This window comes from Charadrius vociferus, unplaced genomic scaffold (assembly GCF_000708025.1).
Source record: "Charadrius vociferus isolate BGI_N301 unplaced genomic scaffold, ASM70802v2 scaffold315, whole genome shotgun sequence".
Lineage (NCBI taxonomy): Eukaryota > Metazoa > Chordata > Aves > Charadriiformes > Charadriidae > Charadrius > Charadrius vociferus.
The window spans coordinates 1,293,121-1,314,950 of record NW_009648453.1 but is presented as its reverse complement, the minus strand read 5'-3'; the positions used below and the strand labels follow the sequence as shown (position 1 = coordinate 1,314,950).

At 36.0% G+C, this 21,830-nt stretch overlaps 2 protein-coding genes across 2 annotated transcripts in view; one reads left to right on the top strand and one right to left on the bottom strand.

Annotated features, from left to right (window-relative positions):
• CERKL (ceramide kinase-like) overlaps nucleotides 1-8,657 on the top strand; it is a 34,909-nt gene extending 26,252 nt beyond the window's left edge. Inside the window, exons 6-13 of the mRNA XM_009885626.1 lie at nucleotides 554-628; nucleotides 2,052-2,229; nucleotides 2,510-2,578; nucleotides 2,917-2,945; nucleotides 3,030-3,138; nucleotides 6,128-6,224; nucleotides 7,455-7,630; nucleotides 8,447-8,657. Coding sequence (XP_009883928.1) covers nucleotides 554-628; nucleotides 2,052-2,229; nucleotides 2,510-2,578; nucleotides 2,917-2,945; nucleotides 3,030-3,138; nucleotides 6,128-6,224; nucleotides 7,455-7,630; nucleotides 8,447-8,528 — 815 coding nt within the window. The 3' untranslated portion in view covers nucleotides 8,529-8,657. The remainder of the gene's footprint in view (nucleotides 1-553; nucleotides 629-2,051; nucleotides 2,230-2,509; nucleotides 2,579-2,916; nucleotides 2,946-3,029; nucleotides 3,139-6,127; nucleotides 6,225-7,454; nucleotides 7,631-8,446) is intronic.
• Nucleotides 8,658-12,526: 3,869 nt separating this feature from the next.
• The window catches only part of ITGA4 (integrin, alpha 4 (antigen CD49D, alpha 4 subunit of VLA-4 receptor)), a 39,028-nt gene continuing 29,724 nt past the window's right edge, over nucleotides 12,527-21,830 (bottom strand). Inside the window, 11 exon segments of the mRNA XM_009885625.1 lie at nucleotides 12,527-12,619; nucleotides 13,489-13,608; nucleotides 13,813-13,911; nucleotides 14,423-14,542; nucleotides 15,960-16,079; nucleotides 16,355-16,462; nucleotides 17,166-17,256; nucleotides 17,789-17,875; nucleotides 18,228-18,307; nucleotides 18,754-18,852; nucleotides 19,592-19,742. Of these exon segments, the coding sequence (XP_009883927.1) occupies nucleotides 12,527-12,619; nucleotides 13,489-13,608; nucleotides 13,813-13,911; nucleotides 14,423-14,542; nucleotides 15,960-16,079; nucleotides 16,355-16,462; nucleotides 17,166-17,256; nucleotides 17,789-17,875; nucleotides 18,228-18,307; nucleotides 18,754-18,852; nucleotides 19,592-19,742 (1,168 nt within the window).

Below are 21,830 nucleotides of genomic sequence, written 5' to 3'. Positions count from 1 at the left end.
TGTAGTCTGCAGGAGGCACAGCAGCTATCTTAGACTAGATCTAGTAGAATTTTGTCTGGGACATGTACAGTTTTACACCTGCTGGGTATTACATTATTTTGCCAACTTAAAAATAATCCCCAAATATATCTTACTAGATAATCTGTCTTCTAGTACAGTTGCTCAGTACAGCAGATAGGTATAGAAGAAGTGATTTTTAGGTATAGAAGTGATTTTTAGGGAGATGATTTGAAAAAAAAAAAAAGGGCAATTTTTGCAAAGCTTCCCTCCACCCCTCACCCCCCCCGTTGGCTTTAATGACACTTTATGAATGAATTTGCAGAGAGAATTTTATAAACCTCTGGAAGTTTTAATGGTTTTAATTTGTACTGTTCAGCATTTCTGCTGTTACCAAGACTAAGTAATTTGTGCAGAGGCTTTCTTTTCTGAAAATGCAATAAATGTCTGTTTCTTCATTCAAAAAAATCTTGTGTGTATATATATATATATTTTTTTTTTTTTTTTACTATTCTGTATCTCTCATTTCTACAATCGTTTGTGTTCACTTTTACAGGTACTACTAATATTTTGGCCCACACTCTCTATGGTATTAAGCATGCAGTGACTGCAACGTTGCACATCATAATGGGTAAATATTTTTACATACATTGTCAGATTTTAAATAATGAAGCAGCATTTAGAAGTTTGCCATAACCAGTGGTTTAATAAAGACTTCCCATTATGCTATATCACTGTAAACTATATTGTAAGACTTTTAAACCCCGATGATTCTATTCTGATTTATAGTGTACCGGAAAAGTTACGGTTCTTTGAGTATAGTTTCGTAGGAAAGCATGTGGACCTCATCTTTTGGCAACTAAAATCTGCCATGGATTAATGTCTGATTTTTGCATTCATGCCCTGTTACTGATGAGCTTTTAATGCAATAAGTAACCTTTTCCAGACTTGATTGTGTGAATAGTGTTACTCTGTGAGTGTTACTACCGATTGCTTGCATAATCACTTGATTAATTTACTTTAATGTACCTGCTGAAGACAATAGGAGAATACACAGTACTTTCAGCTTGAGGAAGTGGTTAGGATTGGACTTTTCAGGAAAGCATTGTCATATTTCTGAGAAAGTATCATTCAGCTTTTTAGTTCTGGGTGCATTTCTTTTAAACACAGTTTCCATAAGAAAGCTTTATTAGTAGAAAAAAACTTGTATCCCTTGCCGTTTGGTCTGCACAATAAATAGGTGTTTGAATGTGAAAATGTAATTATGCTAAAAGGAAAAACTAGGTTGCTAGTGCAAACCTTGTTTTCAGGTTTTAGGAAATAGTAAATACTTAGTTGAGCAATATTAATATTCTTCTCAAAGCATTTTTATTTAGGGTACTTCTTTTATTTTTCCAAATAAAAAAAGAGAATAATGAGGAAGGTCCATCTTGAGTATCTGTTTTCTAGACCTTGCAGTCAGGAGTTGCTCTGTTTCTTAGATAGTAAGATACGAGCCTTTACAGACAGAATCTAAAACTGTCTTATAATCAGAGACGCTCAATCCAATGGAAACCACCCAGGTTCTGCTATGGAAAAAAATTATATACCCTATCTTGAACAGAATTAGATGTCCAAACTCTATAACTGTAAAAATAAATACAGTTAAAACCTATATTTAAGAGCTCCCATATCTCCTCCAGTACAATTTTCAGTCATTAAAAATATTTGGTGGTTGCAAATATTTATGCAGCAATATTACGTTTTCTTTGATACTAATTGTTGAAAATTTGAATTGACTTGTCAGACCTTTTGCAGCTTGATGAAGTAGCTGAATTTTTGCCATAATTTTTTTAACATTTTGAAGCATCTGAACGTTGTTCTTTGAAATGACTAGTTTTATAGACTAGCAAGTCTTAATTGTATCTAGATTGATTCTGGTTTCCATTAGTAAAACTTGGCTTCCTAAAGAGAGAAGAGCCTGCTAAATTAGGTGCAAAAGAAATGCTAAGTTGTGTTCCATTTGAAATACAGATGTTATTTGTGATTTCTGACTTTTATTGTTGAAATTTTAGGACATATTCAACCAGTAGATGTCTGTACTTTCAGTACTCCAAGCAAGCTCTTGCGGTTTGGGTTCTCAGCGATGTTTGGTTTTGGTGCAAGGACTCTAGCTTTGGCTGAAAAACACCGTTGGATGCCCTCCAGTCAGCGGAAGGATTTTGCTTTTATCAAAACACTGGCAGATCTCAAGTATGCCATGACCTGTTGTATTTTTCTAGCGTTTCTCATGTTTTTTGAGGCAAATGCAAAAAATAATATGGTAAAAATACAGACAACAGTAGTTTAGCTATCTTGACTTCTTAATTGCAGACAGATTTAACTCAGATGTGATGTATATCCCTCTTATGCGTTAAAGAGGAGATAAATTCTGTATATTCAGCAGCTCCTTAAAATCATCTTAGCTTGGATAAAATCTGTCTAGCAGTTAAAATACTGGTTTACATTATAGTAAATATCAATACTTTTCTAGGCCAGAGGAATGTGAGTTATCATTTCTACCTCTACAAATTCCACAGGAAGACTCTCATGAGAATGACAGGTAAGTAAAACTGAGTCAAACAATTCTAAAGCTACAAAAATATGTGTCTCTGAAGATAAAATTGTACAAATTCTTACTTTTGTTCAAATTTGATTATTGGGTGAAACAACATTAAAAAAAAAATATTTTGACAAGTCCAAATTTTTACACTTTCTAAAACATTCTCTGTAGACTATAGAGGATTTGTTACAAAGCAGTCTTCCTGTCAGTATTACTGGTTTGTTCGGTTCCATTAATCCTTTCTTCCATTGAGATCTTACTTTTTTCTAAAGTAGATGTTGTTTAAATGTGCTAAAATGACTTTAAATTATTTTACCTACATGTTTTCACCCTTTTAGAAAGAAGAAAGACAAAACTAAAAAAAAAGGTGAGTTTTTGCTTTTATGGTTATTTAAAAGCGAACTGTGGCTGGTTAAACTGGAGTAATATAGAATAACTCTGTTATATTTAGGTAGCAAGGATCAATGGCACAAAATTCAGGGTCACTTCCTGAATGTGAGCATTATGGCAATCCCTTGTCTGTGTTCAATGGCACCAAGAGGCTTGGCACCTAATACGAGGTCAGTAGGGGTTTAGAGAATTAGTCATGTCTATAAATTCTGACATCTTACCTTAAGACCTTGGCTTTTCCGAGAATACGAGCCTGTGTTTAGGTAGTCTAGACCCTCTGGAATGGGGGAGGGAGCACGGACTGCAGCAGACTCGATAATCCCAGGAATTGTAATCAGTTTTTGGATCAGGCAAATAAGGTCAAGCAGTCTAACTAGAATAATGAGTGGATAATTGCTGTGACTAAATTAGTTGGCAAGTCTGACTTAAGTAGTAGTCATCGAGCAGTCATCTGTCATAGGATTTGGCTATATGTAGAAACTTCATTCTTGGATTTTATTTTATTTTTTCAAATATAAAAGTACCACTCATCTTCTGCTTTACAACCCAAAAAAGTGAAGTACGAATCGTTCTCCTGTTACGAAAAACTGAAATTTCACTTTTGTCTTCTCCCCCCGCCCCTTTCTTTTTTTTTTTTCTTCCTGAAATTGGGAAATGCAGCTTCTACATGTAGGCTTTTGGGAAACAAATGAATATGTAATCTGGTTGTTGACATTGACTCATTTTGCCTTTAACTCATTGAGAGCATGCTTTGAGGTGATCAAAACAGTTATCGGGTGATAAATATTTGTACTTGATGTACCCAGCAGATGATTAAGCATAATAGCAAGTACGAACTTCGTAGTTGTACACGAAATGCAACACTCGCCCTCAAAAAAAGAACACAGAAACTCATAGGCGTGTGTGTGTGTCTTTGAAAAAAACCCCATCACTCGGCAAAGTTTATAGAATGAGTCTGTTTTGTTTCATTTGATTATCGTTAGGTGAAAATAGATGTGCCTTAGAATTGATCAGATATTTTTCTTCAAAAATATTGGCTGATCTGGTAGAATTGTACTTCTTGGAAACAATGTAGAAACAAATGTTTTTGATGAAACTCTTATTGAGACGTTTTCTTTGCTACAGGGGTCCTGCTAAGCCTCATATACCTCAAGATAGTGCCCTGATGCTGTCTGCACTTAGGAACTTACTTTGTTCAGTGTTTAGTATGTTATATACCAGTCAGTAGAAAAATTCTGACAAGAATTGAAGAATTTTTTATTTTTTTTAGCTTTGCTTTTTCTTTCCATCTGTTCTGGCACCTGTTTCTCAGTGACAGGGAATATTATGACAAGTCCATGCAATTACTGCATGAGCCTGTTTCTCCCGTGGTGTAGTTGCTCAGTGGATCCCCCCTATCCTTTCATATAAGGACATTTCCCACCCCTCTCTTTTAAAAAATAATCTTTGGAGTGCAGGCAGCTAGTAGGATAGGAAGAGTAGACTCTTCAGACAAGTGCTTAATTTCTCATAGCGAATAGCATCTCGACAGTTAGGCTTTTCAGTACGGGAAACATAAATGCTGCACTAATTGTTAGAGACTCAAGACCCATTACAGAAGTGTCAGCTAAACTCATCGAGGTTTCTTCACTCTGTCCTATTTTCCCCAAGAGGTTTTTGCCTTGTGAAGACATTTGAAGTGGAAAGAAAGAAGGCTTTGACTGCTGCCCGTAACTCTAGTCTAAATCTGCAGAAACACGTCAAGATACGTTTAACTGCACTATGTGAGCCATGTGGGACATTTGTTTCTCAGAGCATAGGTGGTGTTCTTCGCTGCATATTGGACTTTCAAGAGAATTAGACTTCTTAGTCATCTCTGAAGATAAAAGTCCATAGTGCCAAATGCATTGCCCAGTAGCTTGCTGTGCCCTTTTATAGCAGCAAATATGATAAGGAGGCAACTGTTTCAGTTTCATGATCACTGTTTTCCAAATCAGCAAAGTAATGCGATGCCAGGTGACTTGTTTAACGGTTACGTAAAAATTATCTTCCTAGATTGTGCTGTATTGTAGTCTGAGAACATTCTCGATGCAGTTGTTCAGTAGGCAGAGAACTATGAGTGGGGAGAGATGTGTGGTGGTAGGCTGGAAATATTTATATTTTTTTTTAAAACATTCTCAACATATTTTCCAAGCATACATGCTGAATAAATAAATAAATATAGGTATGCATATATATTCAGAAGATAGGACATACATAATCTCTATATAGAATACAATTTCAGCAGTGATTGGCATGTTCATCAGGTACTCTTGGTGAACATTGGTTTGTCTGTATAACTTAAACAGGACGTTTAAGTTGCGACAAGGTACAGTTGCATTAAGGAATCCGTGAACTGATACTAGCTCGTTGTCTCACCCAAACTCTCAAAGATGTTAATATCAGTGGTGACTGGATACTCTAGGACGATTGAGCATCTGCACTTGTAAGGTCTCTTCTTGATTCATCTCTAGTATATGACTGTTTTATCTTGTGCAAAATTCCCTTAGTTTGTAATTTTTCTGTGCTTGGTGAAATGTATAAGTAGAACTGTACTGAGAAGTGATTAGAGAGTTTGAATAGTGGCACAGTTGAAGATCAGGATCTTTGTTAGGGCAGCGTGAGTGTTAATGGAGGAGGTGGATGGACCCACCTGCACTGGATTATATGATGGGGTGTGCTTGTGTGCGTCGTGGGAATGGTTTCATGGTAAAGCTCTAAGTCACAGCATTTATGGTAATCATTATACTTTGCTGCAGAGAAAAGCAAAAAAATAAATTTGTGATGCCCAATGTTTAAAAACCACCGGTTATGTAGAAAAGTGGGTGTTTTTTTTTTTAACTACATGTATTACATTCAATAAATTATGGATATTGATAAGGGGGTACAATTTTATTCTTACAGTGTATGTTATAAATATATCAATGCTAAAAACCCTCAGTTGCATAGTTTATATTGTTCTATGGGAGGGGTGGGGGGTGGCAAAAAAATGTAAATAAAACATTGAGACTATTCTATTTATTTACTCTTGCTAGCTTTTTTTTTTCTTTTTTTTTTTTTTAAATCTAGACTATTGAAGAGGCTGTTAAACTTCCCAAAAGAAAATTCATTAATTTGGAACTAAATTGGTTTGCTTTTCAGGTTGAATAATGGAAGCATGGCTCTTATTGTTGTACAAAATACTTCTCGAACAGAGTTTGTAAAACATCTGAAAAGATATGCCAGCGTAAAAAATCAGGTACTATTAATTTCTTTCTGGTGATTATAAACAGAACGGTTAATCTTGAAGGTAGATAGGCTGCAAGAGTTAATGTTAGCATCCTCATAAGGAGACTTAGCTTCCTGTCAGAATACATTAGCCCCCTTTTTATCTGATTTTTTTTTTTTTTTTTAAATCACTAGACTAATACCGATTAGCCTATTTCAGCCCATCTGTTGTGGTTTGAATTGTATTTGTGTTGTACCGTAGTTTTATGGGTGTAAAGCCCTTTCACCACAATAAAGGAAATGCGTGCTGTGTTTAAATTTTGTGTAGTGCAGAGATCCAGAACACAGACTGGGGGGGCATCATGCAACTCTTTTTGTCAGAAATAGGTAAAGGCCATAACTTCAGCAAATCACTGCGTGCTATGCTGGCAGCAGCCAATTGTGACTGTTGATTTTTAGCAGGTATGCATTCCATCTAGTTACGAGTGTTTGCAGAACTGCATTTCAAAATTGTGGTCATTATTCTGTCTTTGAAGAGAAAAATGAAGCATCCGAACATAGTGCCTTACTGCTGTCCTAAATACCCGCTGCGTAGTCTAAGCATGCTGGTGCTCATTCGAGTGTTTCAGGATTATGTGAAATCACTTTTACGAGAAGGTTTAGGTTTGAATTCGTCAACGGTCAGAGAGTTTGGGGGAGAGGTCACAATTTCACGTGACATCACTAACAGCTGCATTTAGGAAATAGTTTATGCTTTCCATTTATGCATTTGGAGTAAGGCTTTGCTCTTCTCTCTGCATTTTTCTTAGAAATTAGACAGGGAGGTGTGGACCCTCCTTTAAACGGAAGATGACCATTTAGTGGAATTCTAACTAGCCTTGTTTAGGACAGGATTACTGGTAATAATGAACAGAGCGCAGGAAAAAATCCGCTTGGACTTTCACATATCCTGAAAGCATTTGCCATTTTGGGGTGTGCAAAATATACCACCTCACCTGTAGATTAAGCAAGTCCAATATGGGAATGCAAATGGAACACTACCATTTTTTCTGAGGCACTATTTAGGATAAAAATAGCATGTTAATCTATAAATGCTAGCTGGAATATATAATGCCTCATGTGGTCGAAGCTTGAGTTAAGTGTTCCCATTTACTTAGGACCAAAAAAAAGCAAGCTTTTTGATTTCAAGTAATCCAGTTTGTTGCTAAGCTACCACCAATATCTTTCATCTTCATTTAATATATATCTGTGTTTGGTTTAGTTCAATTTTCCCTTTGTTGAGACCTACACGGTTCAAGAAGTAAAAGTACAACCCAGGCTTAAAAGTGGGCTTGATGCCAAAGAAAATACATATTTGAATGCTGCTTCTGCAGAAGGAAATTACCCTTGGAATATAGATGGAGACTTAATGAAAGAAGCATCAGAAGTTCACGTTCGGTAAGGCTAAGTATTATGTTTATGGACTGTATACCTGTAACGGATTAGTACCGCAATCTTAAATGTATTTCGTCTGTATATAATCCAGATGATGCCAAAACTGGGTGTTGTGAATGCTATGAGAATAGTAGTGCCCTGTCCTGCCCAGTCTGGCCCTTTTGCCATTGTTTGGGCCTCTGCCCTCTTGCCTTCTGCCCATCTTTGGAAAGGTTTGTTATGACCCACACGGCCTTTCCTTTCTGGTTCTTCTTCAGCTTCCAGCTCTACTTCTTCTCTGCTCTCTGCCTGTTCCTTTACCCTGCTGTTTCTTAGAGGAGGACAGACGTATATAAAGGTCTGTGACTCTGGGGAGGAGCTCCTTTCGGGGTAAGGATTCCTGCTTGGAAAGCAGTGTGTTTGAGGTTAATAAAAACACGTAGTTGTTCGGTTATGGGAAACTTAGTGCTGCTTGAGAATAGCCTCCCTGTCGAGGAGCTGAGACGGAGCCGATGAACACACAGGGCAATGGGAGGATTATCAGTGGAATTAAATGGGCGGTGGCTCGTGCTTCTGCAGCGCACACAGGATTAGTTGAAGGCACAAAGCTCAGAGTAACAGTTGGGAATGCAAAATAAAAGGCAGATCGTATTATAGGATATAGAATGCATACTTCTAAAGATGACCTTATAGGAATCATCAAAATGTAATTCACCTGATTTTATTCCATATAGCAGTTGATACGTGTTTGTTCATCCCCCTTCCCCCAACCCTCCGAAGTGGCACAACCGTTGCAAGAGTTAATCAAATTGATAACAGTTTGACTTCCTCACTTCACAGGGTGCATCCTCAACTTATTAATCTCTATGGAGTGAACACTGATGACCTGGAGAGTTCCCAAGCAACGTGCAACTGCATCTAGAAGGGACACACTGCAAGTTCAGTATTAAAGAATCCTTTCTCGCCTCTATGCACAGCTTTCCAAGGTCCCAGGCTTTCTCTCGCTGAATTCAGTTGTTGTAGCAGAAGCTTAACAGGGCTGTTTGTAATATTTCTGGATTTAAATTTTTATATAGTTATATATTTTTATGAGGTAGTACTTAATTGTAAAGAAATAGGCTTAACAAGAAAAATGAAAACTGATTATATTGGTCTCTTATAAATTTGGGGTTTGAGAAGTGTCCATCAGAATAGAAGAAAATATTTTTTTTTCTTTCAAATTATTCTAGATTTTGCAATAAATATAGTGTGAGATGCTTTTAAGTCTGCTGCTGCTATCCATGTTGTCAGGTAGCTCAGTTCAAATAGAGCTGGTGAGTGGAGGTATGGTACAGGCTCATGCTGAAGAATGGTGGCAAAATAGAGATTGATTTATTTATTTTTTTAATCAAGTACTTCCATTTCTAGTTATAATTTTTAATGTTGCCTTAATGTATTTGCTTTCAAATCATTTCTAGTTAAACAGGAATACAAAAGAATATGCTAATGTCTTATACGGCTTTTCTTTGTGGAAATGTATTTTAAAGACTACTCTTTGTACAAAATAAGTAAAAATATTTTGTATACCCTAGAACTGAAATGATATTCAGCATAGTTTTTGCTGCTGATGATAATAAAGTTACGATAAATAACTTGAGTTGACTTAAATTTTTATAACTTCCTTGTAGGGCATGAACATAATTTTTAGGAGTGTTTGGATTTTTCGTAACTTATTTAATACAGCAAATTAAGACTATATTCTTTCTGGGAACTGGCGTTCTCTGAGATGATGAAGAGTAGCAGACCAAGATCGTCCATCTGCAGGACCATGGGGATAATGAACGTTTTCCTGGTCACTTCTCTATGAATCGTTCAGAGGGCGGCTGACAAATAATGGTATGAAAGCTGCATTGTCTCGTGGCTAGAATGAGTTGCTTTAAGCTCTTTCTTCAGTAAACAGTCAAGTATAATGTGAAATTCAGTCCTTTGAGATTTTGTTAAATCAAGGGCCTAAGGCCTTACATAGGAGCTATAGCTCCTGTATTTTATTTTACTTGAAATACTACTTGTGAAAAATTCTTACCCGTGATAAATACACAAGGCAAAGTAGTACTGCAGATTATTTGTCTTCTAAGAACATGCTGTTACTTGTTGGAAATCTCATGTGGTTTCTGCAGACAAACCTGGCCAGCAGTAAAGGCCAAATTCACAGACAATCAAATGCCCGCTTCATAGGCAATTAATTATGATAGGAATCCTGTAGCTAGTTCTGCTCTTTGCACTGGAGTTAGCGGCTGCAGAGGAGGATCAGAGTCACAGCATCCTTTGGGCTGGATGGAGCCATGGATTGGAGCCCCAGCAGGGCTCCAGCCCAACCTGCTCAGAGCGGGTCCAGCTGTGAGACCACATCTGGTTGCTCAGGGCTTCCTCCAGTTCAGCCTTGAAACCTCCAAGGATGGAGACGACACCACCTCTGCACCCCTGTTCCGATGCCTGGTTGTCCTCATGAGGAAAATGTTTTTCCTGATGTCCATCTGGAACCTCCCATTTCAGTTGATAGCCATGGTCTGTCTCGCAGTGAGTAGTCTCCAGTTAACTACTATAACTGATGCTACACCACATCAAATATCTTTAACATGTTAAGACAATTCAAACTAAACTTCCTATAGTTGTCTAAGAAGGAGATTCCAGCTGCATTTAGTAGATTTAATTGTTTTCATTACGTAACTGAAAATTAACAAAATAACTGAACTTGCAGAAGAGACAGTATTCATATGCTTAACTTGTTGGGGTTCATTTTAATAAAGTGAAATTGAGCCATCAGGACATTGTACATTCATTTTTTTTGTCTACCTGGTTTATAAAAGCTAATTGAATTTGCTTCATATCCTAAGAACAGGCAGCCAACATTTTATTTACATGTTAATAATAAAATCTGAATAGGAATTACATAACTTCCAAGGCAACATTATCACACGTACTGACTTATGTAAACTATTTCAAAGATAAATAAAATGCTTTAGTTTCACTTCTTTGCATTGTTTGTACTAAAAAGAATCTTAATGCTTCTTCCAGTATTTGAGGTATATTTTTCACAATATGCTGTAATATCAAACTAATTTTTGTTCAAGGATGTTTTGGTTAAAGTGCAAAAATTCACTAAAGCCATTTGGAAGATAAGCATTTTGTGTACATTTTCATAGACTTGCAAGAAAATACTTCATTCTTCACATACTTTATTTTGATTTTTTTTTTTTAAAAATATATGCACATTCATTTGTCTTTACACTGCAGATCTTAGAGAGAAAATTTACTTAAGAGTGATCCACATCTTTGGCATCAAATGAAGTGAAAGTAAATGACAAAATGGTCCCCAATACCTTTAGAGTCTGTGGACAGTGTGGCTTTTATGGCACCAAATGCCACATTAGGGAGAGTGCTTGTTGAAGGCACTCTGTATTGCTTTTGAGGCTCAGGCTAATTCCCATATGCTGGTGCAGCTTCAAGGTGTATGTATGTACTACATTCATTTCTCCTTGTGGTTCAGAAAGACGTCAAAGGCACGGCAAGAAAGGCCATATTGCATACTGCCGTTGCAATACGTTCAGTTATTGAAGAAGTTGTACATTCTCCAGTTAGCTGTACTGGGGAGCAAAGTAACATCTTTTTTATTTTTTTTTTTCCCCCTGGATTGTACTATTTCACCAAAGCTAGGTGGCAGTGCAAACTTATCTAGCTGAAGAAACTTCCTGGAGAAGCAGAGCAGTGGTTTGAACCATGTTTCTAGTCAGGCATTTGTGTGGCTTCTGAGGCCGCCTGTTTGGATGGTATTTATCTGAAAACTTCACAAGAACCCAAGCCGGCTCTCCAAATGACTTCTTTCAGGTAAAGGGTGGCATACCTAAAGATAAAATTAGGCCCGGTAGGGTTGGCATTTGGAGTCTTTTGGGTATTCGTTTCTCCGTTTTGCATCACGTGAAGTCTTTTTCTTTTTTCAGGTCCTGGAAGAATGCCAGTACTAAGTACTACTGTGCTAAGGACTATAGAAAAATATGCAAATAAATAAAAATAAATACTTGCTTTAAAAAAAACCCACATAGAAATATTTCATTGGAGATGTCCAAAACATCATGGCGGCAATATCGGAGGACAGGATGAAACAACTCATTCTGTCGTGCTTGCAAGTACCATGGTAAAGATGGCCCCAAATTATTCTTTCCAATACATTACTCTTTCTACAGCTGAGAGAAGATTCTGCGCTGCATCTCCAGGCTACCCCACAGAATTCCCTGCTCTGAATCCACCTTTGACCTTCCTGGTTCTGGCTTGCCTGGGTGTCTAAGTCTCTGCAGCGTTGTGGCTGTGCCTGTGAAGCCAAACCTTACGAGGATACCTTCAGAAGCCCAAGAGAGCTTCCGGTAGCTGTTTTCTACATCTGTGCACTCTGCTTATGGTCCATCTATGGTTTAAACTAATTTATCCTTGTAAAACTGCCAAAGCAAGACGAGGGAGGATTTATTCTTGAATGTCTAATCAAAAGATTATTGAAACTTGAAAATTAATAGAGTAACTCATGCTAATGTGTTTGAGATCTTATTTTCCAGGATTGGCCAAATGTTATTACTTTCTAGAAATTCTTCTTTCGGGTAAGTAATTCTTCTCTTTATCTTTAGTGTTCTTCTGTCTGTTTGAAACCAGGTATGTACATCTATGGCATTTCAAATATTACTGTGAGACTTCAAACCCAACTGTTTTACCACTTTCATATTAGAAAAACAACAGTACTCTAAGGTATAGTCCTCCATACAGTTCAAGGAAATAAAAGTGTATTTTGTAAGAGCGAGTGAGCTCAAGCCCAGTTTTCTTGTCACTGATGTTTCTCCTGTGAATTAACCTGAATCTTAAAGTCTTCATTTTAAAACCAAACGTTTATTTGCCATCTTAGTCATCTTTATTCCCACTTGTAAAGCTCCAGCTGTCTCTTCTGTTGTTGTCTTGAGGGACTGGTTTGTATTGCCTTTTGAAAAAGCCAATCTGAAATACATAATTTTGGAAGCTTGTCAGCAAATCTTTGTTACCAAATCTAAACCATAAAAGATGAACTAAAATAAAATGCATATACGTGGTGTTGATGAACAATGGTATTTGCCGTTGCTTTGTCATATCAAGTAATCAAGTATCACTCAATCAAAAAAGCCGGTTTGCTTTTTCTTTTACTTTTTGGGAGGCTAATACTCTCCTGCAAGGAGTAAGGACACGTGGGCTTGTGAACTATAATGCTCCACAGAATCCAGTATTTTTTTAATGTGAAATGGTAATAAAACTTTCCTGTAAAATTTGTTTCACTTCTACAGTTCCCTGGGAAAAACAAGGGTTGGAGAAAGTCTGCAGATAGGTAAAGTAGTTAACAATCTCTTAATCGCTTGTCAGAGAAACTGCATCCTTCATAGTTTTCTTTTTTACTTATGCATAGGATATTTCTAGCATTTATGTTGCAGTATAAAATGTTTAACATTTTATATACTGGTATGAAACTATGTTGTAGACTATTAGTCATCATGTGTCAAGTGACATCAAACGTGGAGCAGCATCCCACAAAAATGATCCATTTGATATCATTAAATTATAAATCTTTTGCAAACATGAGGTGCCATATAGCACGTGGGAAGAGGTTTGTGGTGTTGAATAACAAATGATGTAGAATACACAGAAGATAAAATGAAGGAAAATGGAGAAGTATTTTGGATAAAAAAAAGTTACAGGAAGAATTATGTTTCTTTAGAAATGACAATCATAATAAAATAAAATATTATTTATCCCTTAACCTGCATTAAAAGATCCAAAGATCCACCAACAATGTGAACTCCCGACTTGAGAACAACTGAGAAATACTGAAAACCTACCTTCCATAATATAAATGAAAGAAGCAAAAACAAGGTAACACCAATTATTAAGCCTATTCCAATAATTAGCACAGTAACACGGTATTTTGGCTTTTGGTGGTGCACTCCCTCCAAATAGACCTGGAAAGCAGAAAATAAGTTTAGTGCTAACTGATTTTTTTTTTTCTATAAGATACTAAAATACATTAGGAAAAATAATTACATTCTTAAGTAATTAACACTGTATTCACTGCCTGTGAATAGATATGTATAGCATTCCACAATTTTAATTGCTTTTGTTTTTTCTAGTTTAACAAGTTTATCACAAATTAAGAGAATTCTTACATATGCAACTTGCTTGTCCTTGTGTAGTTCAATAACTTTTGCATTTTTTTCTGGTGAGGCTGTTGCTCTTACTTCAAACTTCAATGCTGATGCATCATCCTGATTTTAAAAAAAAGAAAAATCCTCTCTTTTAAAAAATAACTTCAACACATGAATTCCTACCCAGCAAAAACGGTAACACAGCTGCTCACAGAAACAGAATCTCACACAAACACACAATGGTGCCTTTTTCTGATCACAAAACAAATTAGTACCAGAAGCTGGAATGAAGCCCAGTTGGATTTTACTTAAGTCCACATCCATGCTGCTTTTCTTAGAAAAGTACAATTATGAGTTGAAATTAAATCCCAATCCTACATAAACCAACCAGAATAGGCAAAGCAATACATACTATAAAATAAAGCAATAATCTAAAATCCCTGTTTTTCCGTGGTTTTCATGTATCACCTTGAGATTTAGCATTGAAAACATAAAATAGGTTAACACTTAAAAGATTTGGATTTAACCATACTTTTTGCAAAAATATATTAATACCTAGAATTTATGTGCAGAGAATACTGAAAATATACTTCAGAGGAATATTTCAAGGCATGAAAAATTCATGTGTTACCATTTCTAAAAGTGAAGGAGTAGCCTCCAGATGCAATTGAATGGTTGCTTCTTTTCCACTTTCCATGTTTCCAAGTTTGCAATATATTTGTAAGCAAAGGCTGTCATTTTTCATGCAGTACTGTAGAAGGGAAGGAAAGATTAAAACTTAAGTTTATCAACTTGATCATCTGAGTATTAAAGACACTCAAGAAATGAGTATAACAAAAAGATCCAGATGTTTGTTCTTGAAAAGTCAGGGTGTAACTCCAGGTTGTCATCTATCACTATCAATCCATAGGTGCTAAAGGAACAGTATAAGGGACCAACCTAATTGTTATAGAAGACAAGTATTTCTTGCTAAAATTTCAAATTTTTTTAGACTGAAAAATAACAATTGTCATAATTTGGTTATATGGTTCTTTGTTTTTTTGGTTGGGTTTTTTTTTTACATTGTTATTTAAAATTTGCTTTTATCAAGAATGATAACTGACAATGACTATATGATATCCAGTATAAACAGTATAACTGATTGAGCCTTACGCTTGTACACTGACAGCTACCACCATTTCACTCAACTTTGGAGAAGACAAAAAAGCAAGCCTGTACATGACTATATTCTCTGTCCAAGACTGCAGTGTTTAAGTTCTGATTTGATATTCTAGTGCAGGCTGTCTCTCAATCATTGGTTGATGTTCCTTGTAACATGCTTACTTAAAGTCCCAAATTAACATATTTTAAAATGTCCAGTTTCTTTTAAGATAAAAGTATCAAACAAGATTGTACTTTATCAAACACAAGTTGCAGGACACAGATTTCTATGAGAACAAACCCTCAAAAATGCAACACTAGAGTAGCAATTCTGGTTTGGACTATATCGTCAAATATCTGATCTTCAGCAAGGTCCATAAAAGCAGGTACAGGGGACGAGCTTAAACAGGCCGGGCATGCACAGTATTCTTCCAGCCTCCCAAATATTTTTTATAAGAATTTTGTGAGCCATATATTTTGTAATTCTTAATGACTTTCAGTTCCATTAACTTGTATAGTCTCCCATGGAATTAATTTATTTTTGGCATTCATAACATACTTCAGTAAGAAGTTCCACCATGAGTACTATTTTGGGGCTTTTTTAACCTGTCTCTTATTAGTTACACTTGACGGCACTTTTTTGATGTGGAAAAGGCAATGAATACTTAATCTGCATAGTTCATGTAATTAAAATTAAGACTTTTAATCACATGCATAATTTTTGGTTTTTTTTTTTTTTACTGAATTTCATCTGCCATTCTGTTTGCCCACTCATTCAGTTACATAACCCTTTGGCAGTTCTTGGTAGGTGACTGTCATCCACACAGACTTCAGTGACGTGTCATTAATCAACTTTCTCATCTCAGTTCTCAGCTCTTTCACTTATGACTTCATTGAACTCATCACAGGTCCCACCACAAATCCTTGGAAAACTGCTTTGGTGACCTCATTATATGAGATATACTGTTGTCTTAAGGTTCATTCATACAGTCATTTATTTCCCAGTGATGCCAGAAGACAGACCTTACCATTTGTCTCTTAGCAGGCTTTGAAAAGAAAGTGATGACCTCCTTTAGTATGTTTTCATTTTTTTCTGCTGCACTACAGTTTCTGGGATATTTATTATAGAAGCACTGTCCAACTGTAGTCTGGAAACAAAAATATCATCACTGTTAGAATTTAAACATCAGATAATGATCTGAATACAGATTTCTGAAAGGCAAGAAGCTCAAAAGCAATGTAATTTTTACTTTCAGAATCCTAAAACACATAGGGCTGAAGATCATCCTATTCTCGTTCATGCTGCTTCACCACAGCTAACAAATTGAACACATACCTAGTACCTAAGTTCTGCTATGCTCTGCTTCTCTTTTTCACGGAATTCATATAGCTAATGAAATTGTATTAAGTAACCTGTGCTTACCTTGATATCCAATGTGTTGAATAATTTGAAGTCATTGGGTGGAAAGGCATTAGGTATCATTATCTCTAAGTTTGTATTTGGAGCCATGCTTGGTCCTGCATTTATAACCTTGTGGGGAAGAATGTTATACATTGAAAGCTTTAATTCATGGTAGCTATTTAAGTTAAAAAAATATATATAAAGTGTAAATACATACAACTTCACAGAATGGGGTAGCACCTGCATTGTCATGCTGTCATGAAAGTGGATTCTGCTAGGAGTTTCAACATTTTGCTTAATTCATTCCATCGGCTTACTGAACCCTTCACTTCTTTGAACGCAATGAGTAAGCAGTGCTAATCCGTGATGACTACCCTGAGGTCATACACGCTGCCTTCCGGGAGAATATGCAAAAGGAACTAGGAGAGATTAATGTCTAACTCCTGCTTTTAATCCATTGGAGACAAATCTGATACCTATAGATCCTCTTACGAGGAGCTCCTAGTTCCTTTTGCTTACCGTAAGATAATTCCTTTTCAAGTGTTTCTTAACAGAAGAAGTGGCAAGTCAGAAGTGCTCTACCCCTTTCAATCCTGCTTTTGCCAAGTATTTTTTATGTGACCATTCAGTGCAAGATTCTCCAGGCCAAAAAGGTGTTCAAAGAGGGATTAACAGCCACTTCCCAATGCTAATGCACAGTAGCTACTCACCATGCCCTCGTACTCTTAAAAAAGTTCCCTTATTGACAGCGCAGACTGTCATTAGATACACTGGAAATCTAAGCATTAACCTTCAAAACAAGGATAATAGATTTACAAAGAAAAACTCTTACATGAAAAGTGAAGTTGATATTCTCCTCCATACACGTAACTGGTGAATCCTTCTCATTTGTTCCATAAACAAATGAAGCTGGTGATACAAATCTACAATGGTTTAGAAGTTGTAAATTAATAGAATTGCTACATGTCGTTAGCATAACTTTCTGCTCCATGCTATCTCCACTAAGATTGGTTCTAAGAAAATACTTGAGTTTGCGTTTAAGTAAAACTAGGAACCCTGAGTAGAAGTCCTCTGCCTTTGTACTCTTTCCTCTTAAAAAGGCAGGTGAATCAGAAAAAGTCATAAATCCTCACCCAAAACTGTGCTCCATGAATGCCCCACAAGAAACCCCGAATATGGTCCATAGCAAGCAAGGAACCTGAGGATCTGCTGTGCTCTTATGAAATACCTCTTTCTATAAAAAATGTCCCAGTTCTTAAAAAAAATTTATTTTGTTAAGAGACAAGTTTTAAGCACCATAGATATCATTGGTCTCATCTCACAGTAGTGGAAATAAAATCTTAGAAGTGTAGGGGTCAGACCCCAGGATAGCTGTGCCATCCCAGTCCCAGGATTTTAGAATAGTAACGAGACAATAGTTCTGTGGACGTGCAGGCGTAACAATAGGTGACTTACCCATGAGCATTTAACTCAATCTCGTATTTTAGAGGTACAACTAAAGTTAGCATGTTATCCAGCAACATGTTCCCATCTTCATTTTTACTATAAAAACACAATGAGAAAACAATGAGTTTTGAATGCATCATCATATACTATGCATTATTTCTATACACAAATATTAAATGGACCTTTTGGCTTATTAAAACCAAAGTATTTTATTGGTAACATCATGTCCAGCAGTAAAAAAAAAAAAAGGACATCTTATACAGCCACAAATCTGCTCATTATTTAAAATATCTATTATCTGGGGTTTTTTTATAATTTCCTTTTCTCTACAGATTTGCAACTGATGTGCTTTCTTGCAATTGTGCTTTGCTAAGCCCTTCCGGTGTTCCCTATTCTGTTTTCCAAAGCTAGGAATATTTTTCATTGAGCAATTTTTATTAGACTTTACCAGGTAGCATTAATGATGATGTCGAGGTCATCTTCTGCTCTGGTAAAGGAGCTTGCATCCAAGAGGAAACTAAAATCCAGCTGTAGAACAAATAAAATTATCTTTACATCAAATTATAGGGTGTCTTAACACAGTTTAAGTAAAAATATTTTATTAAACTCATTCAGAATTTCCTGCTCTAACAAAATTCAGAACTAAGAAAATACTTGCTTTTTGTATCTTCTACTCCCTTTCTATTGACCTGACACATTTGTTCATAGCCTTCGTCAGCTAACTTGTCTAGGAAACCAGGCACAATCAGTTGATGCATAATGCAAACAATGTTGTGCCTTAATGAATGATTCCAGAGAATGTTTAAGCAACTAATTTTAAAAGTAGCAGAAAGATTCAGATACCAACATGATAAAAGATGTTAGTTGGGAATGACGGAGAGATTCTGAAAAACAAGGTTTTTGGCTCCCCCCCTGAAAATCCTCATAACTTATTGAGGGTGTTTTTAAAGCTAGGAACTTCATACATAGCTTACCTTTGATTTTTGATCTACATATAAATAACCAACGCTGCACTCAAGTTTCACTGCATGAATTTCTTTATCTAATACTTCACAATGTATCTGTTTTTCTTCCTAAAACAAAGGACAAAATATTAATGAGTAAAAGAAAACTGCATTTTTCCTGACATTTCAAGTTACATGCACACAGTGAAACTGGGTTGCTTATATTTCCCTGAGCTTGGTGTTTGTTATCTCACTGATGCAAATATACCGAACATTCATATTATTCCTGACTACTTTAACATATCTTTATATTGATTACTGTATCCTGTTACTTCATCTTCTGTTTGCTAACAGTGAAGCTAAGGCGTATGCATCAGACCCAGACCCACTCAAGTTTAAAGCCAACCTCTGAAAGGTGTCAGGGGGATTCTACTCAGACAGCAGTTAATTCAAAAAGGCAGAAATAGAGAACAACTAGATTTGTGACTGTGTGAATGGATGTGATTTGTGAGAAAAAGAGCAGATTCAATGAGATCTTTGCAACCACTGAAAATACGATCATCAGTGAAAAAAGTAGCAGCAACATCCTGAAATACATTTAGAAAACAATTTTTTTTTTTATTTGAGTTGTTACCATCATATCCTGTTGTTGAAATGTTTGTATTGATTAAATTGCACATGGTTTAGGTAGCTACAACTCTGAGAATTTAGAAGGTGGAGTTTTGTCAGCTTTTTTGGTGGGGGTGTGTATGTAGGTTGTCAGTATCTAAAGAAACTCAACAATCCATTAACATAATCTGAAAAATGTTTGGCCGAAAAAGAAAAAAATATCAAAGGATTACTGTTTGACAGATTGCTTTGTTCTTACCAATTCTAAAACTCGGATGAAATAAAGACCTTTAGGGATCTGAATGTGGAGGACAGTTTCATATGCATCATCTCCAGCATTAAGCAGAGAAACGTTCAACAGTAAAGTCTTCATACTTCCAACAGCGAGATAAGTTTTCTTATCATAAGGCCTACAAAAATAATTATAAGAAGTGAAAAGTAATCCTGTATACCGTTTGTATGCAAAAACTTTCTGCTGCTACTCTTTTAGTTAATTTCATTTGGTTCTGACAAAGCTCAGCTGGAGATCATTAAGAAAGTTTCTACTCAGTCCAGTAACAGAAGGTACTACACCAGTTATATGATGGCCAACTCCAGTATTGTACTTTATAAGGCCTGCGGTTATTAGTGCAAGAGCAAGAAAACTGGTATCAGACCAGTTGTGCTTCTGGCTTTTACAAGATAGGTTCTTTCCTTTACAGACAAGAATAGCAACGTGCTACTGCTGAATGTATTTTCAGACATTATTTCAAAATTCCACTCTTTGTAGTCAAAGACTGAGTTAATACGAAACAGGTCACAAAGAGGGCAGGTGAACATGACTATCTTATGATCTATGTAATGTTCTATAATCATGTTACAAGTACAGACACCCTATGGGGGGCTAAAAGTAAACTTCAGCTTGACATTAAGGTTTAATTAAGACTTATAGAAAGGCTGCCTAGAAATAGACATTTATCAGATATTCTGGCTTGAAACCAAAGCATTAGTCACTGAACACCTTTGGGAAAGAAGCTGGCGCTTAGAAAAGCAACAGAAGGTAAAAGCACTGCATAAGCAGATAGGTTCCAAGACAAAAGCGAATTAAAGAAAAAAATACAATGTTAACATTTCAGTAGCTTGATTAAGTTTAGGTTCAATTTTGAAGTTGTTTTACTAGTTATATGCTTACCGTTCAGTCCTCTTATATGCATTAAAGCCAAGCTCATTAACAAGATGCTGTCACAAAGATGCCTCCCAGCTTAACACACAAGCACACAAAAGCACCAGGTGCACATCTGGGACTACAACAAAGCTGCACTAGAGCTCTTCCCTGGTAATCATATTTCATTCTTCATTAAAAAATGCATGATGCGGACTAGAAATTTACAGACCAGGCCAAAAATCTAAGCAATTTAAACAAAACATGATAGTGTATACATGAAGACTCATAACTCAGTAAGTAAAGCATTACATTGACACCCCTATTTGATTTCGTTCTTTTAAGACTAAAAGTGTTTGCTTTGCTTTTCAAGGATAATGAATGCACTCTGTCTAGACAAAATAAATTAACGCTTCACAGCTAACCAGTTTTTAATCGAGATTCTAGGGGCACAACGTAATTTAAGGTGATACTTCACACTTTATCAAGATATTTAGCCTATTTATTTACACTGAAAATCTGCTACTGGTACCTAATGCCAAGCAGGTATGTTGTAATCCGTTTTTCTTTCTTAGAGCTTTGGAACACTTAGAAAACTCCATTGCTAATGTCACACATGGAAATGCTGTACAATCTTTCTTTCTGATAAGTTTATGATCCTTCAAATAAAATAACCTTCAAGCCTAAGAAAATGAAAGGGCTTGAAACTCATGCTACAGGCCACGCGTTAAAGTAGGCAGAAAGATACTAATTTTATTCTGAAATCTATGAAGATGAAAAAGCTTGTGCTCTGGATCACACAGGTGTGATTAATCAGCATTATGTGATTGTCATCATCTTTCGGTATCATTTTAGGTTGGTTCAACCTAGTATCTCAGTTAAAGCAGAATCAACTTTAAAAGTGATAAATTACACAAGAAAATCCAGGTGACACACACAATACTGATCTAGCAGAGATTCAGAACAGGTACAGTTTTTCTTTTTGCACAGCAACAGCCCATATTTCTTGTTTTGAAGGATAATATTTGATAAAGAAACAAGTTGTGATGATAAAATAAAACTTAAAATCAAATCATTAAAATCCATTCTGAATAGAAACGATGGTACATGGCTTAAAACTTGCCAAAGATGATGCTAAACAGAAGCATATCTCACAAAGTATTGCTGGGTGTAACACAGATTCTGCAAGACAATAATAATCGTATGTAAATACTTTGAAAGTGCATTAATTATCTTGCCTAATAACAGGACTGAAACATGATACCCAATTGGAAGGAATGGCAAAAAACTGAAAGATACTAAAGGTATAAAAAAAAAATAAAAATTAGGGATGTAAATGAAAAATCACAAAACAAAA